General features: G+C 36.2%; 1 protein-coding gene and 1 long non-coding RNA gene across 7 annotated transcripts in view; one reads left to right on the top strand and one right to left on the bottom strand.

Moving 5' to 3' along the window:
- LOC142599245 (uncharacterized) overlaps window positions 1-23,876 on the bottom strand; it is an 830,374-nt gene that overhangs the window by 564,734 nt on the left and 241,764 nt on the right. The window lies entirely within an intron of this gene.
- Window positions 1-23,876, top strand: part of LOC142599155 (transportin-1-like) — a 101,349-nt gene that overhangs the window by 64,558 nt on the left and 12,915 nt on the right. For 5 of the 6 annotated variants that reach the window (XM_075738894.1, XM_075738891.1, XM_075738889.1 and 2 more), the window contains exons 9-24: window positions 346-464; window positions 4,098-4,158; window positions 4,657-4,828; window positions 7,373-7,525; window positions 8,664-8,889; window positions 9,856-10,027; window positions 11,438-11,524; window positions 12,593-12,700; window positions 12,924-13,082; window positions 13,777-13,864; window positions 14,813-14,911; window positions 15,126-15,221; window positions 18,077-18,152; window positions 18,938-19,037; window positions 20,479-20,553; window positions 23,531-23,673. In XM_075738894.1, coding sequence (XP_075595009.1) covers window positions 346-464; window positions 4,098-4,158; window positions 4,657-4,828; window positions 7,373-7,525; window positions 8,664-8,889; window positions 9,856-10,027; window positions 11,438-11,524; window positions 12,593-12,700; window positions 12,924-13,082; window positions 13,777-13,864; window positions 14,813-14,911; window positions 15,126-15,221; window positions 18,077-18,152; window positions 18,938-19,037; window positions 20,479-20,553; window positions 23,531-23,638 — 1,899 coding nt within the window. In that variant the 3' untranslated portion in view covers window positions 23,639-23,673. The remainder of the gene's footprint in view (window positions 1-345; window positions 465-4,097; window positions 4,159-4,656; window positions 4,829-7,372; window positions 7,526-8,663; window positions 8,890-9,855; window positions 10,028-11,437; window positions 11,525-12,592; window positions 12,701-12,923; window positions 13,083-13,776; window positions 13,865-14,812; window positions 14,912-15,125; window positions 15,222-18,076; window positions 18,153-18,937; window positions 19,038-20,478; window positions 20,554-23,530; window positions 23,674-23,876) is intronic. The other variant, XM_075738893.1, reaches the window with a different exon arrangement.

Below are 23,876 nucleotides of genomic sequence, written 5' to 3'. Positions count from 1 at the left end.
GTGGTAAAATAATAATTACAGAAAAACCTGTCCTCAGGAAACTGCTGTTTATCATCTTCAGTCTCTGTCCGTAGTTTCTTGGTAATAATGTTCTCACTTAAGCAGTGAAGAAACTTAGAATCTGAATCATCTAGCATTAAGAAATAAGTCTCTTGGCTTATTCTCACCATAGCCTTAAGTAGTCTCTTATATCTGTTTCTTCCCCTCTCCCCAAAGAACCAAAATTACTCTGGTAGCATAGTCTGTTTTTGCAAACACACTTTGTGTGTTGATAGCTTCTTCTGGGCACTTAAAACATATATTTTATACAAGTAATTTATTTTTTTTTTTTTTAATGTTGTGTAGTATATGCTTCAAAGGACCCAGGACCAAGATGAAAATGTGGCTTTGGAAGCTTGCGAGTTTTGGCTGACTTTGGCTGAACAGCCAATATGTAAAGATGTATTATGCCGGCATCTTACTAAGTAAGTATTAAGAATTGCAACTCCTAGTTATTCTGAAATAGTCATCTTTAAACTTCAGTTGACTTGTTCCTGGTTACTCTTATAGAGACCGTATCTAGTTTGCTGTATGCTTAGGAGGAGTTTCCTGTAGCTAGTTCTTGTGCATATTAAAAATGGCTGTAGCACGGAGGTCACTGAAAAGACTTATGAGGATTTCAGACTCAGCTCCAGAAGCAACCTAAACTCTGTCACTGTTGCTTTACCTCAAGCTTAACAGCCTGTTAAGCATCAGATGGATGCAAAGGTATACTAACATGCACTTAAGCTTAAACAAACATCTCCACATGATGTTATCTGTAATATCTGGTGTACTATGAACACGTTGTCTTGACAACTGCTATTGTGAGCATCTCTATGCAGTGCTTCTATGTGCATAGTCATGCCAAGGGTTAAAAGGTTTATAAAGAACATAACAAAATGACAAGATCATTTAGATTTAGGAATCAATTTCATATCAATTGCCACTGCAATTTAAACTTGAAGAAAACATGTATAATGTGTTTCTTCATATTTTTACAGACTGACAGTAGTTTTTTTTAAGTTTCAAAAACTTTTTTTTTGTAAGTGTCAAAGTTATTCTAAGCCTTAAAACGTAGATCCTTGATTGAACGGGAATGAATATCCATGTTTGAGATTTAAACATCTGCATGTTTGCAACAGTGCTTGTAACCTTTTTTCCAGACTAATCTGAAGACTTTTGCAATAGGAAACAAATTCTTCAGTGTTCCCAGTAAATGGAGACTCCATTTTTGACATATTCATGGAAGGTTTTTGAAAATATTAGAACAGTTCTGTCTGTGATTCTGTTCTTCCAGTCAAGATGTTGAGAGAAGAGATACATTCTTTTCAGTAAATATGACCATTTTAGATGTAAAGCAATTTTTTTTTAAAAAAAAAAGGGTGTGTGTGTCAAAATTTCAGTTTTCATAAGCAATTAGAAAGCAGAGAATTGAGATTAAAACACCTACTGTAGCAGTACAGGAATAGGAGTTGAAAACAGGAGAACCAATGTTATGAGAAATTATTTTTAAGTTTTAAAATGTTTTTACTTAACTCCTACTCTTTCTTATAGCTCAAAAGACAAAAGAATGATAGCACAGTTCTCAATTCTACCTACCCCCTTCCCAACACACTAATACTAGTCACCTTCTTGGTTTAAAACTTAAACGTCTTCTGGCCTACATGAACATTAACATTGCAAGAGCTTTATCCTCAGTTGTTGTGTTTTTTAAGAAGCTTTTAAATTTCTAGAAAAAACAGATAAGAGTAACATTACATATCTCTCATTTTTCAATGTCATGTTTGTTGAAAGCAACTTGTTTGTTGGCGGGACCTTTTTGACAAGGCAGCTATATAAATTTGTCAATACTTAATGATTGTCTTTAATTTTTTATATTAGATTAAGTGGGACAACATCTTCTAAAAACCTGTTTGTTTAATATCTTGTTCCATTTTGCTCCCATGGACTTGCTTATAAAATACATAGCTCCTGCATACTTCATGAAGTATGCTGCAGAAATGCCAATGAATGGGTGTAATCAGCTTACTATTCTTTCATTAAAAGTTCAGAATGTAATGTGCCGTTGAGATGTGTGAATATTATTGCTGGCCTGAGTACTTTCAGAAACAATACTCAGCTGCAGAATATACAGAGATTGAGTCTGTCACTGGTGCTGGGTCAGTCCACGGTGATTTCAGTATCAGCTTGATTTGGCTTGTAATACATATTTTTATGGATTTATTTTTGTAGTGAATGTGTTTTTATGTGAAGTATTTGACTTCCCCTCCCAGGATTTTTTTATTTTTTTTTTAGCCATACATCAGTACTGTTGGGAGTCCCATGGACATAACCTGTTTAACAGCGAAGTAAAGTTCTAATATAGACTAATGACTAGTGTCAAGATCTCTGCGATGTTGGGGACTTGTCTTAAGGGGTGATACTTGAAGTAATCCAAAAGGATATGAGGGCTTAATGTAGTTAGACTTCCATCCTTAAGAGCAGTGAGCTAGAGTTTCAGCCACAGTTAAATAAAGTGACAAATACTATTCATGAGAGTCAACTTAATATCTTGTTTATCAAGCATATTTTGGGAGTTTGAATTCTTCCTGAAAAGATTTAGACTTAATTTCTGAAAGGTTGTTGTGGTTTAACCCCAGCCGGCAACTAAACACCAGATAGCCACTTTCTCACTCCCTCCCGGTGGGATGGGGGAGAGAATGGGAAGAGTCAAAGTGAGAAAACTCATGGGTTGAGATAAAGACAGTTTAATAGGTAAAGCAAAAGCCGCACACGCAAGCAAAGCAAGACAAGGAATTCATTCACCACTTCCCATCAGCAGGCAGGTGTTCAGCCATCTCCAGGAAAGCAGGGCTCTGTCATGTGTAACAGTTACTTGGGAAGACAAATGCCATCACTCCGAACATCCCCCTCTTCCTCCTTCTTCTTCCCCCTATGCTGAGCATGACATCATATGGTATGGAATACCCCTTTTGTCAGTTGGGGTCACCTGTCCTGTCTGTGTCCCCTCCCAACTTCTTGTGCATCCCCAGCCTGCTCGCTGGTGGGGTGATGTGAGAAGCAGAAAAGGTCCTGACTCTGTGTAAGCACTGCTCAGCAGTAATAAAAACATCCCTGTATTATCAACACTGTTTTCAGCACAAATCCAAAACATAGCCCCATACTAGCTACTATGAAGAAAATTAACTCTACCCCAGCCAAAACCAGCACAAAGCTACTTCAGAATAAATTTCATCACGTGGAAGAATATCCTGTTTTTAAAGCGTAAAACTCAGTTGTGCCATCTGGCTGCCTCTAGTTAGAAATTAACACTTTTTCAGATTTCAAAGTATTGATGAACCTCATGGAATGGGGTATGGTTAAGGTACTAACTTTTGTTATCAGGCTAAGTTTTTGTTTGTTTTTTTTTTTTCTTTGTTTTGTCTCTCCTCCCCCAATTTGTATGTATAACCAGGATTACCCCGTTGGTGTTTGCCCAGCTCTCTAGTCTATCCAGATCTCTCTGTAAGGCCTCTCTACCCTTGAGGGAGTCCACAGCTCCTCCTAGTTTAGTATCATCGACAAACTTACTTAACGTACATTCAATTCCTGTGTCCAGATCATTTATAAAAACATTAAAGAGCACTGGCCCTAAAATTGAGCCCTGGGGGACCCCACTAGTGACTGGCCGCCAGCCTGATGTAACCCCATTTACTCTTTGAGCCTGACCCATCAGCCAATTGCTCACCCAAAGTATTATGGACTTGTCTAGCTGTGTGCTGGACGTTTTGCCCAGAAGGATACTGTGAGAGACAGTATCAAAAGCTTTGCTAAAATCCAAAATCCCCAGATCTACTGGCTTCCCTTGGTCAACTAGATGGGTGACCTTGTCATAAAAGGAAATTAGGTTGGCTAAGCAGAACTTTCCCCTTGTGAACCCCTGCCGGCTATGATCTATGACTGCATTGTCTCTCAAGTGTTTTTCAATAACTCCCAGAATAACCTTCTCCATAATTTTACCAGGCACTGACGTGAGACTGACAGGCCTGTAATTACCAGGGTCTTCCTTCTTGACATGTATCAATATTTTTTTGTAGACTGATACCTGTGCTAGTAAATGGTATGAAATATTCAGAGATCGATATTATTCTGTTGAAGGTAAGCATTGATTTCTTTTATACTCAGTAAGAATATCTGGTTAGCTTCTGACTTGTAAATCAGAATGATTGAGCTGGTAGGCCAGATCTCATCTACCATCTGTTCAATGGAGATTTAGCTTTCTGGGGCAAGGTGTGCTGTTCTAAAAACTAAATGCGACTGCTGCCATGTTTGTTGGAAAATAATCTGTGGGCTTTCCTGCTTTTCTCTCTCTCTTCTTCCTTCTAATTCATTCCCATCAAGAATAATTTCTTAACAAGAAGGATACTTTGTGCTTTTGTGTGAGCTTACCTCTTGCTTCTATTTTCTTGTCATTTTTCTGGTAAATACTGTAGCAGAATGCAGGAACAATGGCATTTTTAGTTAGCTGGGCAGCACAAGTGGGATGTGAATCTTTCATGTGCTTATAAAATCTTGAACTAAAATTTACACTCCATTCTTAACTTCCTTGAGCAATATAGTTGCACTAGTTTGTCTGATAAAACATTTTGATGACAGGGGGATGTTGAAGAAGATGAAGCTATTCCAGATAGTGAACAGGACATAAGACCTCGTTTTCATCGTTCACGGACAGTAGCTCAGCAACATGAAGAAGATGGTATTGAAGATGATGATGATGATGATGATCTTGATGATGATGATGATGATACTATTTCTGACTGGAATTTAAGTATGTCAAAGTAATGTGTAAAATGTTTTAAAATATAGCTACTTGCATAATACAAGAACCACAGTAAAAAGAGGAGTTTGTGTATAGGAATACTGAGGCTTTGCTTTTGAACAGAAAAAGAACTATCTCCTGATATAATTGGTGATTGGGGCAGAGGGGGGAGTCTTTCAGGTGACATTTTGGCTATGTAACTGTATTGATAAAAGCTAGCCATCTGTAAGCTTATTTCTTATTTTGAATATGGCCGGTAGGGCCGCAAACATCTACTGGATGCAATTCAACAGAAGCTTTGGATTTTTAATTTTAATTCTACAATACAAATCATGGATCACCTGCTTAATTTATTAAAAAAAAATAAAAAGTCTTACACATTGTTCTTAGCTTGAGGAAGCTTAATAATGCTTTCTTTTACTTCAGTCTTCTCTCTAAATCTGGTTTGTGTGTTTGATTTTTCCCCCCCTCCATTTGAACATGCTACTACTGACAGCCATTACCAGTAGTTCAGATGTAGTACAGTAGTACAGATGAATGTACCTTGAAGCTTATGAATGAAACAACTTTGAGACATATCTAAAATTTTTATATTATTATTATTATTATTTTAGAAGTAAACTTGCTTGCTTTTGTAAAATAACTTTTTTATATAGTTTTAAATTCATAATGCTGTTCTTGTAGTCGTGTGTAGAGATTGCAGAATTAAATACATATTTTCTGAAAAACATAGCTGAAATGACAGAGGACACCCTGTGGTCCACAGTTTTGGTTAAGATGGTGAGGAAGCTAAAGCTGACTAGGAAAGAGAGAGAACAGAACAGTTAAGAAATCTGTTTTGATGTATGTCATCTGGACTTGAGAGAATTTGGATTATCTGAAATTCAGAATTGTGTGCCCTATTTTTTATCCAGTTTTCTATATTTGACTTCCAATTTGAACAGAGAGGAAACATCAGCACAGCCTGACAATTAGCAGCATTACTTACTAATGAGACCTGGGTAACTAAATATGTGAGCCTGCCTTTTTTTCCTCTAGTAGAAAGCTGAAACAGTCTTTGCTGAAAGCAGCAGGTGCTGGTCTTGGGGAGTCTGTGCTGTTTATTATTGCTTTGCAGTGGAGATCTGCTCTGAGTTGAGGGCTCGTGTTTTGTTTTATTCAAACTTGTTGGACATCATCTAGAAGCAGAGCAGAAAAAATTTTGTATTTATTTTTATTATCTATTCTAGTAGTTGCTACCTCCCAGCTGAAAACTTATGTGTCCTCTTTGGGCCCACTAAGGAGTTTAGGTCCAGTTTAGGATTTTTGCATGTTACATTTGCTATATATTTTGCCTGATTACCTGTCTTGTATATACTTTTTTCCAGTTGGATCATTTCTGACAGATTAAGAAGGAACTGAGATCATAATAAGCAAAAAAAAAGTGCAGTATAAATTCTGTAATATGAGCATTCTTTATAAATCCATCTTAGCATTATTTTTCTAGACATGGCAACACCACAGCAGAAAAACAGAATAAGGATTTCTGAATCATGTTTTGAAGTTGTTCTTTTATGAGCTTTTGTGTACTAAAATATGAGATTAAAAACTTTCAAAACAAATTTCAAGGTGATGTTCTTTGTATTGGTGCATCACAGAATTAGGAGTCAGATATAAAAGCTCAAAGCAGAGGCCAGCGAACTTCTTTCAATCTCTAGAGATTGATGATCAGAGGGCTGGAGCACCTCTCCTATGAGGACAGGCTGAGAGAGTTGGGGTTGTTCAGCCTGGAGAAGAGAAGGCTCCAGGGAGACCTAATTGCGGCCTTCCAGTACCCGAAGGGGGCCTACAGGAAAGCTGGTGAGGGACTGTTTATCAGGGAATGTAGTGACAGGACAAGGGGTAATGGGTTCAAGCTGAAGGAGGGTCAATTTAGATATTAGGAAGAAATTCTTTACTGTGAGAGTGGTGAGGCACTGGAATAGGTTGCCCAGGGAGGTTGTGGCAGCCCCCTCCCTGGAAGTGTTCAAGGCCAGGTTGGATGGGGCTTTGGGCAACATGGTCTAGTGGAGGGTGTCCCTGCCCATGGCAGGGGGGTTGGAACTAGGGTCCCTTCCAACCCAAACCATTCTATGATTCTATGATTTTCCCTTTTTTGTGCTTTGAGACATGGATCATGTTTGAACATTTTCTTTTTAATCAATTGCTAATATTTTTAAGCTGTTTCTCCAGTATGTTACATTCATGTCACGGACCTTCCCTCTTCCGTAGCGTTACACCATCCTGAAATTATGTAGTGTATATAATGTTGCAATATAATGGTGTGTTTCCTGTCAGTGAGTGTTTTAATATCCCCAGCGTATAAGTCCTTTTAGTGGCTATAAAAATGCTGCAAAATTGACTTTCTAAGAGCTGTGGCTTTGTACCAGAGCACAGTGGATACCTGTGTATTGTAATGAAATGGAAGTATCTTTCCTCCTAATCCCCTGGTAGCTCAAAGTTAAAATGAGTATTATACTCTAATTACAACTGCTTTTATAATAAGCAGAGAATAACACTGTTAATTCCCCTCAGGGAAATGTTCTGCTGCTGCTCTAGATGTCCTGGCTAATGTATTTCGTGATGAACTTCTGCCACACATCTTGCCCCTTTTGAAGGAATTGCTCTTCCATCCCGAATGGGTAGTTAAAGAATCTGGTATCCTTGTTCTTGGAGCAATTGCTGAAGGTAAGGCAACAGTGCATATCAGGTTGCTGAATTTTTGATTGGTTCTAAAGCAGCTCTGTGATTCTAGGTGAATTTACTTGTGCAAACATGTATACGTCCTTAGCTGATTTGGTTTTAGTGCTACACATCTACTAGTTGGTGACTGCAGTTATTTGTTTAACTTTTCATTTTCAAAAATATGCATGTTTCGGAAGCTAAATAACTTAGATAATTTCTTTTATTCCTCCCTTTCTTAACTCTGCAGCATATATTTATTGGTCTGTCATGAAGTACTACCTTGATTTGATACAAGAGGAATATTTAACTTACATTTCATTCAGCGTTTTCATAAATGGAGAAGACCAGTCCTGTGACTTCAGTGCCCTGAGCTGCTTTTTGTGGATGGTTCTCTTATTAAATGTGATAACTTCCATTTCTTTGTATTTACTCACAGGGTTGGCTTTTTGCCTTTATTTCCAGCATCTCTGTCCATTTTGCAAACTGAAGGAATATGTTTGGCTCTGTGCCTGGATTATCTATCTTTTCTTACAGCGCCTAGTGAACATACTTTTTCTTAGTTGCTAGAAAACTTTTTTGCTGGTTTTGATTTCAAGTTAAGCAAGATAAAAGTTAGTACTTCTGGTAAATCTCAGTGTATTACTGCCCTTGCTGACTTGAATTGTGTAGCTTTTATTGCTGGTCAGTATTTGCGTGATATTAGGAGAAAACATGAAGAAAATTAAATTTCTTAAGGAATCCTTTTTAATGATATGATAATTTGTTATCAAGGCCTAATCTTTCTCTACTTGTCTTGATCACTCTGAATAGACTGGCATAAGACTTCCAAGCATTATAAACTAATTTTATTTGGATGTTCTTGCTATACTCCATTTAATAAAGCAGAATTTCTGGGGATTGGGGAAGCACTGAAGTAGAAATATAGGTGAAACGAGTGTAAATTTGATTGGGGATTTTAATTATTGTTTATGGTGAGGTTTCTTTTTAGGACTTAACATAAATTAGGTAGACTTACTTTGTAGATTGTTAAAATGTATTACTACATGATAGAGGATGAAAATATGTCCCTTCTAGGTAATAACAAAAAATTCTATTACATTTTCCAATTCTTGTACTGTAATAGCTATATTTTTCCTTGTAGGCTGCATGCAGGGTATGATTCCATATCTTCCTGAGCTGATCCCTCACCTTATTCAGTGCCTCTCTAACAAAAAGGCTCTTGTGCGCTCCATTACATGCTGGACTCTTAGTCGCTATGCACACTGGGTAGTTAGTCAACCCCCAGACACATACTTGAAGCCATTAATGACTGAGTTGCTAAAACGTATTCTGGATAGCAACAAGAGAGTACAAGAAGCTGCCTGCAGGTGAGCCAAAGCTTAAACCAAAAGCACTGTCCATGACATTGCTTTTTCATGGGAAACTATTTTAATGCCTTTATCGATCAATGCATGACTCCATTTCTAGCTCTTAATGTATTTTATTTTTTTCCTTTTAAATTGGAGTAGGTTCAGCTTCTTCTGAGCTAGTCACAAATAACTCTGAATTGTAATAAAATGAAAAAAGTTAATTTGTATTTCTCTTGTCCAGTTTTCAGAGTATATGAATCACCAAACTAAGCAATCTGTTCAGTAAAAGAAATAATCTGTATGTGACACCTGTTTATTTTCAATATTTGAAGTTTCATTGACCAGAAATCTGGCTTTTATATGCCTATGAACACCGTCAATACTGATGACAAAGGAAAACTATCCTATCATTGTATTAGTGATGTTGTTTATATTTAGCTCAGGATTACCAAAACATTTGGGTTACAATTATTTCAAGGGATATTTCCTTTTTCTTGAAAGGAGATCCTTGCAGGTAAGATTCCCTTCTCCTCCTTGTCTGCTGATATTAAAAAATAAATTAAAAAAAAATAAATTAATGGACACACCATTAATGGAATGGGTACACCTCTTGTGCAGGAAGCTCAGCAAATAAAGCTTTTACGTGTCAGTTTGTGTGGGGCAGGAGTGTACACAGCAGGCTGCCAAGAAAGTTTCTTCATAAAGCAGAATTAGATCTGTAACATGTATACATAACAGATTTTACAGGAATATTTTTAAATTTTGCTCATCATAATGTAAGAGCTGAATCTTTGTGTTCAATCAGAATGAATTGAGTTTATCTCAGTAATACCATTTTGAAAACATACCTCGGATGAATTTGAGGACTAAATACAGTTCTATGTTTAAACAGAAATGGGTAGTGTGGGGCATTCTGGGGTGGTCTTGTTTTGTTTTTTCCAAGATACTGACTGACTTTTTTGGGGTGGGTTTTTTGTCATTCAGTGCCTTTGCTACTCTAGAAGAGGAGGCTTGTACAGAGCTTGTTCCTTATCTTGCATATATACTTGACACTTTGGTCTTCGCATTTAGTAAATACCAGCATAAAAACCTGCTCATTCTTTATGATGCTATAGGAACTCTGGCAGATTCTGTAGGCCATCATCTAAATAAACCAGTGAGTATACCTTATGTTCTGTAGAAGCGCTTTGTCATATATTGAAAAACTCATTTGGTGGGTTTTGTGGTCTGCTTTACATGTTATAAAACAGAAATGCTGACCTTTCTCATTCTCAGAATTTTTCAGTTCAAAGGAGATCCATTTCATATCTATATTGATATATGTGACTTTAAAGAAATTGGTGGAATGTGTGTGCTAATTTCTAATGACCAATTTTATTTATTTATTTTTAAGTTTGGTTTTTGGTTTTTTTTTTTGGTAACCACTTTCAGTATAGCTAAGCTGCTCTGTGTGTCTTTCCAATGTATTGGAGCACATCATCATTAGAAATTGCTTTATCAGAGAGTGGGACAGACATGCATTTTATATAAAAAAACCACAGAATCCTTTGGACAAAGCACAGATAACACACAGGCAAATATAGTGGGTTTTTTGTAGCGTACATATGTTCATTAATAGGATATGCATACATGTCATGTGCATCTTATAATGGCTATTGAAATTTGCTTTATTTCTCTATAGTGTTTCACATGACATAGACACACTAGAATAAAACAATTTGGCTTGTTGCCATGGCATTTTACTTGCCATCCAAGACTCCACACCATCAAAGGACATCTTTTTCAATCTCTCTCTGGCCCTGGCCAGCTTGACATTTGACAGCACCAGGAGGAAGCTAAATGGGAGCTCCTGGTGATGGTGGGACTTTCTTCAGTCACTTAGAATATTGTATCTTTGGCCATAGCATTAGCTGGCAGCATCTGTTGGCTTTTTGGATACTTTCTGAGAGCAACAGTACTACAGGGATGCCTTGTTTAATGTCCTTATGACTGTGACAGCAGTGGCAGGGAAGATGCAGCATCTTTATACAGAATTGGTAAGTGCGCCCTTCTGGAGGGATAGAAAATTACTTTCTTCATGGATGGGTAGTTGCTTGAGGAAGAGGTTTCAGGAACTTGGGGGGGATAGGGTATGCAGCATCAGGGCAATGGGAGATTTTTGAGAAAAGCAGGTGGCAGATGCACAGCCAGATTGCATTGCTGGTAAAAACATTTTCTGTAGGCCCTGAGACAATCCTATAGACTTGTAACAACCCAGGCAGCTATTAAAAGTTGCTAGACTGAAGCCAAACCTGGAGGAAAAGATTCATTCTGCAAAAGTACTTATGTGCCTCAGCAAAAAATCTTAAGACATAAATTGTAAATTCTAATATTAAATTACTTCTACATATTGCAATGATTGAATTACAGTATATCAATTTTATTTTGCTAAAAAAGTAGAATATATCAATTCTTAATATATCATTTTTCTAAATATTTTTTTCTTAATATATCAATTTTCTAGCTTTGAAATAAACTAGTATGCAATGAAGTGTTTCAGTAGCTGATGCATTTTCATCCTAAACAGGAATATATTCAGATGCTAATGCCTCCATTAATCCAGAAGTGGAATATGTTGAAGGATGAAGATAAAGATCTCTTCCCTTTATTAGAGGTAAATGTTAAAATGTGAATATGTTTTATCAACTCCTTTTAGGAATTACCCCTTTTACTAAAGAAGCTCCTACTAGGAAGTGTGACTATAAAAGCTGACACTGTTAGGTATTTCCCATTATGGAGAAAATATTATGACTGCAGTGAGAAAATCTTGTGACTGAGGAAATGTCATTAGGTTTAGCAGAAATATTTTAGATTTTTTTTTCTGCCATTCTTGAGTGTTTTCTTTGGGATTCTTTTTTTAAAAAAATTGTTCCATCCCCTTGTTGTTCTTGTCTTCTCTCTCTCCTTGCTCTCCCTTCATCCCTCCATTAAAACTATTATCAGACAGGCTGAAAGTATGAACCAGATCATGTAGTCTATTCTCTGTACTTTCCAAGTATGAAGCAGGAAAATACTTCTAGAGAAATTATTTTCATAACACTTGGGTAATGTTAGGTCAAGATACTGAAGCTGGTGAGGGACTGTTTATCAGGGAGTGTAGTGACAGGACAAGGGGTAATGGGTTTAAGCTGAAGGAGGGTCAATTTAGATGAGATGTTGGGAAGAAATTCTTTACTGTTAGAGTGGTGAGGCACTGGAACAGGTTGCCCAGAGAGGTTGTGGAGTCCCCACCCCTGGAAGTGTTCAAGGCCAGGTTGGATGAGGCTTTGGGCAACATGGTCTAGTGGAGGGTGTCCCTGCCCATGGCAGGGGGGGTTGGAACTAGATGATCTTTGAGGTCCCTTCTAATCCAAACCATTCTATGATTCTATGATTCTAAGTTTAGTGTAAGTGCTAGCTGAATTATAGTAACTGTCTTCATATGAACTTTCATGGCCACCTCTAAGAAGATGCTGCTTCTCAACTGACATACATAGGAGAGAGTAACAATTAGATGACAGTTGCCTTGGCTCAGCTAATTGGTACTGCCGTTCTAGGTTGTTTTTACTTAATCAGTTACTTCTGGATATACTTAAAATTCTTTTAATTTACTTCTCCCAAGTAAAAGGTACTTTGGGGAGGTGAGCAAAGTTAGTGTGTGTCTCTCTTGCTCTTTCTTTATTATTATTTTATTTTATTCCAGTGCCTGTCATCAGTTGCTACTGCCTTGCAATCTGGCTTTCTTCCATACTGTGAACCTGTGTACCAGCGTTGTGTAAATCTGGTGCAGAAGACTCTTGCACAAGCCATGGTATTTTTCTATTGCTATTCCAATGTTTTCAGAACATCTCCTTAAATCAATGTATTAACTATGTAAAGTTACGGGTTTGCAGAGAGATTTGTAGTATTAACCATTGAATATTTAAATGAAACTGCAGTTCTGAAACTAATTTGTTTTGGTTTGATTTTACTTTTATGCATACCACTGAGAAAATCTAATACTCATTTTGAAAATGCGTACTTATTTGTTGTAGTTGCACAATGCTCAGCCAGACCAATATGAGACTCCAGATAAAGATTTCATGATTGTGGCTCTTGATTTACTCAGTGGTTTAGCTGAAGGACTTGGAGGCAACATTGAACAGCTAGTGGCTCGCAGCAATATCCTGACACTAATGTACCAATGCATGCAGGTGAGATGAGTAACCTGTTTAATCCCGTATTGGGTCTGGCTGGGATGGAGTTAATTTTCCCCACAGCAGCCCTCATGGTGCTGTGCTGTGTATTGGTAGCTAGCAAGGTGTTGATAATACACCAGTGTTTTGGCTACTACTGAGCAGTGCCAGCACACATCAAGGCTGTCTCTCCAACATTTCTCCCCACCTCAGCAGTAGGCTGGGGGTGGGCAAGATCTTGGGAGGGGGCACAGCCAGGACAGCTGACCCAAACTGACCAAAGGGCTATTCTGTACCATATGACATCTGCTCAGCAATAAAATGCTGAGAGAAAGGAGGGAGGGGTGGGGGGTGGTGCATTCATTATTAAGGCGTTTGTCTTCCAGAGCAACCGCTATGTACTGAAGCCCTACTTCCCAGCAAGTGGCTGGACATTGCCTGCTGATGAGAAGTAGAGAATAAACCTTTTTGTTTCCTTTGCTTCCACACACGGCCTTTGCTTTTGCTTTAATAAACTGCCTTTGACTTGACCCATGAGGTTTTTTCTTATTTTCTCCCCACCCCCCTCCTGCTAAGGAGGGGAGTGAGAGAGCAGCTTGGTAGGCACCTGGTGGCCAGCCAGGGTCAACCCACCACAAATCCAAGGATTTTCTTTCTTAAGAGAATCAGAAACACTTCTAGAATTGTCAGTTTTTTTTCTTCCTCTCTCTAGGATAAAATGCCTGAGGTACGGCAGAGTTCTTTTGCATTGTTAGGTGATCTGACAAAGGCGTGTTTTCAGCATGTTAAGCCTTGCATTGGTATGTTTCTTTTACATATTAAATAATTACCATGTTTTACAAACTGATAAGAGACTGGTTTAGCCATTGTTAAGTTCCCTTTTCTGTGGCTTGCCTTGTCACGGTGGTGTAAGTTTTCATTTTCCTTTATCAGTAAGGGTCTGTAGTCTTTTCTCCTTTGAACTGTGTGTTTAAGACATGTTGTTCTTTCTGTAGACAGTGCAAAAGTTCATTTTGCTGCTTGATTTTTATAATGTAACATGCTTCCTGTTGTGCTGTAATACAGCAAAACAGATGTACTTAGACTTCAATTAGAACAGTTGCTTTCTTTGATAAATTCTTGAATGTGTAGCTTTTTTGTTCTACTAGACTCTATTATTACATACAATTTATTGAAATTAGAAAACTTGGCTAGAGGGTAGGTTTAGGGATTTTTTTGTTTTCTTTTTAATTTCAGTAGGGAAGTAGCATCAGTTATACATTTCCACGATATTCACTGTCTCTTCCCTCAGATACTCTTGAGATACACTTAACTTGACAAATGAATGCTTGGATAGGCTTGGAATTTAAAATTTATTTGGCAGATGTTATAATCTTATCTTTGTGATTAAGATTTTACTTTATTAATATTAATTTATTTATTTTATTTATTTTTTAGCTGTTGGGTTTTTTTCAGGGGGTGTTGTGTTTGGTGGTGTTTTGGGTTTTTTGTTGTTGGGCTTTTTTTTGGGGGGGGGGGGTTGGTTGGTTTTAGCACAGCTGAATACATAGTTATCCAGGTGGGGTTTTTCCTGATATATAGCAGAAATACAGCTCTTGTTAATTCAGGTGTAATGCTTTACAATAATTTAAATATGCTTACATGATTTTTTTAAAAAATTCCCCCCCCCCCGTGATCTTACAGTAATAGGACAGGATGGTAAGATGGTTGTATTGTGTGACGAGATTTTAAAATGTTATTCTTTCTAGCTGATTTCATGCCCATTTTGGGAACCAACCTAAACCCTGAATTCATTTCTGTGTGTAACAATGCCACCTGGGCAATTGGAGAAATCTCCATCCAGATGGGTAAGATTTTTAAATTGTTTTTTGTTTGTTTGAATCTTTGCACATTTAGAATGGTTTGTCTGGGGTTTTTATTTTTTTAGTGATATTTTCATGTTAAAATTTAAATTAAATTTGATATTCTTGTCCTTGACAGTAAGTTCAATGTACCAGATCTAAATAGATTATGTATATTAATGGTCATTTTCTTCTGAATGTTTCTTTTTGGCTGTTTCAGGTATAGAGATGCAGCCTTATATTCCAATGGTGTTGCACCAGCTTGTAGAAATAATTAACAGACCCAACACACCAAAGACATTGTTAGAGAACACAGGTACCCAAAAACTGAACCATTCATGGTGAAGGGAATTAGAGATTTTTTTTTTATAATGATTTAAAAAATTGCATAGAACTTATTTTATTGCTATGTTTTTGGCTTTTAGAAGCAAAACCAACTCTGTTTTGCAGAAGCTTACAAGTCTCAGTCTTGCAGCAAAACATCTATCATATATCTAGATTATTAAAGTTATTGCTTATCACCTTTATAACATTTTATATTTATTTATCATCTATTTAAGTATTCTTCCAATTTTATTTATGTATACAATGACAAATGTATGCAGTAACACTTAAAGACTTAGTGGCTTTACACTGATTTTAATATATGCATGTCCTTACACATGTGTACTATATATATATGTCTAGTGTTTGAAACAAATGTAATTGGCATATATAAAACAAATAATGAACTCTTTGAATTTACAAAAAATGCACCTTTTTTTTAAGATTAATTTGTAGTAATATGCTCAAAAATCTAGATCTGTGATGGCAGTTTTACCACAACATAACTGAAATTACATATAACTTCTATTACATGGTCACTTAATAACAAATTTCTGAAAAGAAGTCTAACAGTGGCATGCATGTTTCCATGTTCTGGCCAACAGGTTTGTCTTCTAAATTGGGAGCAGTCCCCAAATGCCTTCTTGAATTGGAATTTCTGAGGCTTGTTTCTTTTGCATTTATAGAGGGCATGTTCTGGTATGAAGAACACCTTCCATACTTCAGAAAAACTTTATTAATAATTTAACAGAGTTCTGGTTTACAGTTTTACTAATTGAGAATCTTTTGAATTTTTTCTGTTTGAAAACTGTCTTGTAAGAAAAATTATAGTTTCATCATTATACCTGACAATTGAAAATGATGCAAATTCAGTGCTACAGTTACTTGGGGTTTTTTTGACCTAAGAAAGAGATAAATTGGAGAGATTATTTTTTTTCAATGCATATTTTTCCTCCAGTATTCTCTACACCCCACCACCTCATTTAGTATGGAAGGTGAACTTGAAGGAAAAATTGTCTAGTTGTCTGGCATATTATAGGTACTGCTTTTTAAAAAGATAATTTTGGAGCAAATAACTACTTGTTATGAACTACACCATGGAATAGTATAGCAATATAAATTTTCTTTCCCCCTGCCCCAACCCCCTTCGTCTGCACTGATAGATGTGTAATACCTGTAACTGAGAAGCATCCAGTACTTAAATGTTTGCTTCCATCACTGCTAGAGAATTTTTTGAAGCATCCAAACACTGACTTTTTTTTTTTTAGTATCTTAATAATTACTGTAAATGTGGATGCATAACTGCAAGTAAATGTTGAGTGTGGTGTACTTTTATTATAAGTTTGTTGTGGGATATTGTGCTGCATGCCATTGGTACCTGCAAGAGTATTACTGGTTTATGCTTTGGGTTGTTATGTAATGAGCTATGAAAACACTTCTCCTATGGAAACATACGAGACCACCTTAAGTAAAAGTAGTTGCATAGAAAATAATGAGTACATGTCAAAAAGTTAAGCCTTGCCAGAAATTACTATTCCTTGTACAGACTGTAGCTGTGAGAATTTAAAGATAAACCTTAAAAGTGTATTTTCATTTGAAAGTAGCACTTCAAATGCAGTTTTATAAGTTAGATCTGCTGAAAATTTGAGACACTGCATATTGAAATTGAGTAATGTCTGGGCAAAATAGTACATTACCAGCGAGCCGCAGCTTTCATGGAATGAGTACGTTTCAAACTGCTAGTATATCCTACACTAAACTTTTATTGGAGAAAGCATCATCTGCTTTATTGCATGTTTCATGAAACTGTTCACAAATGCCTGTTAATTAGTGTTGCATAGTATGTCCCTTGAACATAGGTTTCCTTTCTCTGCTTCATATAAATCTACTGGATTTTAGTATTATTCATGTATTTTGCTTCAAGTAATCCTGATATGTTATTCCCCACCTTCTCCTTTTTCTAAAGATTAATCTTTTATGAGTTGAGCAAACACCATTAAAACACATGTGCATGATGATATCTTCTTCAGTCTGTCCCTCAGAACAAAGGACCACACTACCTAATCATCCAAAGAAGCGGGTTTGCTTTTCATGTGTCCTTATGCTTTTGTATCAGAAGTCAGATTCTTATACAACTTTTATGAGGAAGCCTTTTCTGAACAGAAGAAATATTGGGATTAAAGAATTAATTTTCTGCAGTCAGTTGCTGTGAGTTAGCAACCACTTTAAATTCTCTACAAGATTATGAAGAAAACAAATATTTGGTGCTTTTTGAGAAGTGTTTAATCTATTTAACATTTATTAGATAGACCACAATATATTCAATGTAAAAGTATTTATAAATGTATTTTTACTGATAGATAGTAGGCCTATTAAAATCTTGAATTCAAAATATGGAAAAAATAAAGTGTTTAAGACTACTTGATACTAAAACTGAAAACTGTTAATTCCTTTCTGTCAAGAGTATCCATAATAGTGCTTTTTATTAAAAACTTTGAAGTGTATGGTAGATAAATTTACTGTAAGAGATGATTCTGAAGAGGGCAGGATGACTGCTTACATCAGAAAGCCTTTGGATTTCAAATTGTGTTTTTTGGTGTTCTCTCATTTTCTTCTTTAATTTTTCTTTTACCCTGGAGAGTATGCCATATATGTTGCTGCCTCTTATTTAGGGGGTGGTAATAAACAGCACTGGTGAAATCTTATGTTTACTATCATACACAGATTCTGTTGGCTTCTGTTTCTGAGTTATTTGTTGTTTTTTCTTTATTTTTTTCTCCTTCCCCCTCATTTGCTCATGTCTTGGTTGGCGTTTGGTGGTGTATAACCGTGATTGCATTACCTTAGCAATAACAATTGGTCGTCTTGGTTACGTTTGTCCTCAAGAGGTGGCCCCCATGCTACAGCAGTTTATAAGACCCTGGTGTGTATTATTCAATCTTTTTTTTCCAATTCATTTTTCTTCACTCTCTCTTTCTTTCTTCTATCTCACTTTTAGATATATTTTCAGTTGGTTACAAAATCTCAATCCTTAATCATTGCCAACCATGTGACTAATCTTGTCCTATCAGGTTTGTGAGTTTTTAGTAGCACCGTCATGTATTCTTTATGTTGTGGCTAACGACTAATTTATGCATGGGATAAGATTGTCACATGCTTGCGTGTTAAAGCTTGACTACGAAAGAGCATTTTAAAATCCACCAGAATGATAATACAATGCATGCAAATACTGTAAAATTTAAACTGCATTTCTTTACTTAAAATTCAGTCTGAGGCTTGAATTGCTGTAAGGAATATGTTTCTAGAATTGTTATGTATAAAATAGCTTGCTTGCTGCTGTAAAAGTTAAATAACTGTTCTGTAAGTGGTATCTGACACAATTCATACTGCAATAGTATTATATGTTCTGCTTCTAATAATGATAATTTCTATAAATATTCCATACACGTTTCTTTTGTATTTAATGGAATACAGGTCACACTTTCTAACTGTATATAGTGCAACAGGAAAACAAGATTCTGGAGATGATGCCTAGTGGGAATATACTAGTAAAGACTGTGTGCAACAAGTATCTTTCTAAGTGTTCAAAATAGTGTTTCAGATAATCTTACCAGTGTGACTTATTCCATCAAATACTGTCATCTAGTTCTGACTTGATTGAATGAAAAAGTAATAGAATTAGCTAAGTTTTGCTCTCCAACTTACTAGGTGCACCTCTCTGCGAAACATAAGAGACAATGAGGAAAAGGATTCAGCATTCCGTGGGATATGTACCATGATCTCAGTCAACCCAAGTGGAGTAGTCCAAGTAAGATAAATAAATAAATAGATCTTAACTTTTTTTTCTTTACTCATCTGAAATTTAGTGAAAGCTATATATGGAGTATGAAAAAGTTTAGCTTTATGTTGATTCCCTGTAGTACATGCCAAAGTGTTTATATTTCAAATGATACATATCATGAAACTTCAGGATTTCTGCTTCATTAATTATCACTTATGGAAAGGACAGTATTGTTAAATTCATTTTTTGTCTTTTACTTACAAAGAATATGTAAATAATGAACTTTTAACTGGATTTTAATACTTCTGTCAGTCTTTTTTTGTTGAGGATATGTATGAAAATACAAGGCAAAAGTTGACATACTAGAACCTATTTTTCAGATGCAATCTAGGCTTTTAAAGAAAAAAAAACCAGAACAAAAATAATAACCACCCCTTCATTCTTAAAACTTGGGTAGGGAAGATTCTGTTTCAACTTTGGATATGTTGCTTAAATAGTCAATATGACAAGGAAGATATATCTCTCTAAAATAAATGGTACATCTCAATAATAGAATATGACTTGGTCTTTAGTCTCCACAGCTCCAAAGTAAAGCTGTACCAATGTAATATTTTCTAAGAGGAAAATGAAGGTGAATTTCTCTCCTCTGCCTGGAATCCTTCTCCCTGCAACACAAGAATTGAGCTTCTATCTTGTTTTGAATTTTTCAGTTCATTTCACTTACCCCTTATTCTGTACTTAGCATTTCCCTCCTCTGCTGTCCATTTGTTCTTTCATACAGCTTAAAGGGAGGGAGTAATTAAGGACTCTCTTCATTATCCTAGCTCTCCTCCTATGTAGTTGTTATCCTCAGTTCCTATCCAAAAACATGTGCATTATCAACTTAATCATTAAGACTGATGTCTTAATGATGTAGTAGGAGGTAATGCATGACAGCAGATGAACTAAATGTAGAGATTTTGGGGTGGCTTTAGTTTTGAACCTGTATGATAAACATTCTGTGTATCCCAGAAACAACTTCTGGCTCTGCTTAAAGAAATAAAACTTTTTTCCCAACTGGAAATACGTGAGAGCAAGTTGCGAGTGTGGTCTTGAGTTTGTTGATTGTTATTAAGATGATTGGTTCTCAAAGTCAGTATGTGTACTGAAAGAATTAGTTAGACAAGTGTGGGGTGGGGTGGAAGGAGGTGTTTGTTTGTTGGTTTGGGGTTTTTTAACTGTGGTTTTATTTAATCAAAAACCTGAATTAAACAAAGCTATTCCTACACTCAACTACTTCTATTTCCATACACCTAAGCATACAATAACTTACTGTTATTGTCTGAATTAACTGGAAAATAAAGACAAAACCAAAACCAGTTGTAAATTAGGATTAAATACCCTGCATAATTCATAGAATGAACATCAAGCACTGTTTTCAGACCTATAAATTGAGGCTTCTAACCTATGTGATTGTTTAATCTTATAGGACTTTATTTTTTTTTGTGATGCTGTTGCATCGTGGATTAGCCCAAAAGATGATCTCCGAGACATGTTCTGTAAGGTAATGTTTCTAGTATGACAGTATATCTGAACTGTGGTTGTTTTGGATCCTCCGTTTCTTTCTTGCTTTCTGTTTCCATTATTAGCACTTACTATATATGTGATCATTAAGGCTTTCTTGCAAAGTCATAAACTTTCAGACAAAACATCATAAAAACCTGAAGTTTTTACCTGTATTTTCTTCCCTGCTTTCAGGTTATTCCAAAATTCTTTTAACCAGTGTTGAAAAAGCTCACTTGAGATCTTCTTTGAAAGGATAATCATCCTCAAAGAGCTTTTCATAATGTCCAGCCTACTACATTTTGACTGCATTTGGAAGAACAAGGTTTTCTTATACCACATATAAGATTTTGGTTTTTTCCTTTTCTTTTCTAGAAAATGAGATCTGTGTGGTTCAAGACTCTCCCCCCCCCCTCCCCACCCCCCCGATGCCTAGGGTTTTTTGAGAAATATCTAGAAAATGGCAAATGAAAAATCTTCCAGTGGTATCCTGATCTGTTTATCTTGCTTCAGCTGAAAATAAGTTTTTGGGATTGCTTAATCCTCCTCAGAATCCCTCTTGGATAAGCAAGTCTTCAAGAAACTAATGTACAGTGATAGCCAAGAATGCATCCCTAGACAAAGTGTCAATAGAATTTAAGCAAAAGGACTGATTGACTTGTATAAAATAAACAAGAAGAAAAAAACACCCAGAAAGTAATATATTGTGTTTTGGCACTAGTGTCTTAGGTTAAAAAACAGAACAAAATAAATTTATTTCAGTTTCATGAACAGATACTGTTACTGTTCAGTAGTGTGGCTCCCCTTGTATGTTGTAAAGTGAAATCTCTGGTTTTAGGAAGGATGTATGTCAAAAGTTAATGGTCCTCTTAAAGCTAAAACAGAGCATATTTCTAAGTACATACTTGGATCATGGGTCGGTCAGTATTGGCACTTTGTCTTCAAGTAATGCCAAGTGTGAACATTGGAATGGAATCTAGAACTTTTGAATCCTATCTTGAGGAGCAAAGACAAAAATCTCACTGTCCTAGTTAGGAGACCAGTTATCTGAGAGGCTTTGACAGAACACCAGGGTCAGGAAATGCATGGCTGTGAGTATTCTAGCATCAGCAGAAGAAAACAGCAAATACAAGCTTAAAAGAAAGTCCAGGATGCTGTCTGTGATGATTTTCCAAAACAGTTTCAGTACACATTTCTGTCCTGGTCCTTCAGCATTCAATACTTGCTTCAATAAGCTATGCTCCTCTTTTTCAGATTCTTTCCAGGATATCCATGTGAGATCTAATGCATTCAAACTAGACACAATGTTTCTTGGTCACTTGGCATAAGGACATCCTTGCTTCTTCAAGTTTATTCTTTTGTGCTTTTTGCCATGCAAGAAAGGAGACAAAGCTTTCTTCAAGTGATGGCATGCAAATTTTTTAGATTACTTCCTCATTGGAGTGAGTTTTTATGCTAGCTGAATACATGATTACTGTAGTCCAGGTACATGTTTTTCCAACAATAATTGTGCCATTTAGGAACAATGGAAAAAACCTTTTTGTAGTCCCATGAGGTCTTTCTCTTGCTAGTGGATTGTCCAATGTTTGGCTTTTGGGGTGGGTTGGTTTGTTTGTTGTTTTTGGAGCACTAGAGCTGAGAGAGAAAAATACCCCTTCCAAGAGCACGAGTAGATTAGCTGCCAGTGTTGAGATCTGATACATACCCTAAGAACTGTATCACTTTTTTTAAAAGCAAGATATCTGAAGACTGTATCTGAAGCTCACTTGCTGTACTGGAAGATGAATTTTTAAAAGTGCTCCTTTTGTTGTACTTGAACATTCTGAGATTTTTCGGTAGTTTCTTGGCAGCTGGCTAATCGGACTCTAGGTTAGGAAAGAGGGGTGAATCTGCCTGTGGAAGGTCTCTTTCAGGGAGAAAAGCAGTAAATTAACTGGTGACACTGTAATGTTATTATTGCTACATGCTGTTTAAGAACAGCTCTGCTTGAGAAAGTTGTGTTGAGGGTGAACTCAGTACCATGAGCTTGAGCTTTGACATTGCCTTTTTTGTGAGGATGTTTTCATGACAGACTGTTCCACAATTCAATATCCTTGAGTTTAAAAAAGAAAACCAAACCAAAACTTCAGAGACTCTCTGCATTATTTTCTATTAGGAGGAGCCATTTCATCTGCTTTTCTTTCATATGTTTGCCTTTTAACCTGCTGTTTTCAAGTTAAAATACTAAGATCTTTTTGACAGTATCATTCAATTTTTGTAGTTTTCAGTTAATTTATTACATTAGAGAGTCCAGACTGAAACCTGTAGATTTTTTTAATGTTTTTTTTCCTTCCCCTCTTATGTTGGCTTTTGACTGCTGTGGATCCCTGTTCTTTCAAAACACAAAAGATTTTAACAGCTTCCTTTTTAGTAATAGTTGTATACAGATTCCATGGAAAAAACACAGCTCTTGCAGGATGCTTTTGTATTTGTGCTAGAAATTGACAGGCATACATTCTGTCAAATGCTGGTGGTGGTTCTGGCTCAGCTTTCCTCCCAGAACATATTACCCATTTAAAAAAAAAAATGTGAATACAGTAATCTTAACATATAAACTGTGTCAATTGACAAAGTGTTTAGCATTCTCAAATGGCCTAACTCTAGGTTATAAGTCACCATAGTCATTAAAAATGCATATGCACACATATGTATATTTCTATTTATAAAGAATAGAATATATATTTATGTATTTTATACAAATTTGTGTGGGTAGCTATATTCTATATGTCACCCTTAACTGAAATGTTTTGGTTTTTTTCTTTTAAGACAGACATTACTAGACTTCCTTTGTTTCTTAGTAATATTTAAATATTAAACTGGGGAATTCAAATGGACAGATGCACAATCCAGCAGTTTGTGGCTTACTGCATATGTTGCTGGTAAATAACGACCATGTATCTGCTGTTTAATGATTATCTTGACTCCCCCCCCATTTGTAGATTCTTCATGGATTTAAAAATCAAGTTGGGGACGAGAATTGGAGGCGTTTCTCTGACCAGTTTCCTCTTCCCTTAAAAGAGCGCCTTGCAGCTTACTACGGAGTTTAACCTTATGCACTGTAGCTGCAGTCCCATAATTAGAGGTAAGCACACAAATCTTCCTTGCTAAACAGAGCTGTATAACAGACTTCCTCCCTGTTTACATTATATGAAACATAATTAATTCACTACACTAAAATTTTTCAGATATGCTGGAACAGATATCGTTCCTTCCTATAAGAAGAAAAAAAAATATGATAGTGTACCTAAATGGTGGTAGCTGTAGCAAAAGCAGTTGTCTGACTCT

The sequence above is a fragment of the Balearica regulorum genome, chromosome W (genome assembly GCF_011004875.1).
Source record: "Balearica regulorum gibbericeps isolate bBalReg1 chromosome W, bBalReg1.pri, whole genome shotgun sequence".
Classification (NCBI taxonomy): domain Eukaryota; kingdom Metazoa; phylum Chordata; class Aves; order Gruiformes; family Gruidae; genus Balearica; species Balearica regulorum.
The sequence above is the reverse complement of the archived record's forward strand: the minus strand, read 5'-3'. Positions and strand labels throughout refer to the sequence as shown.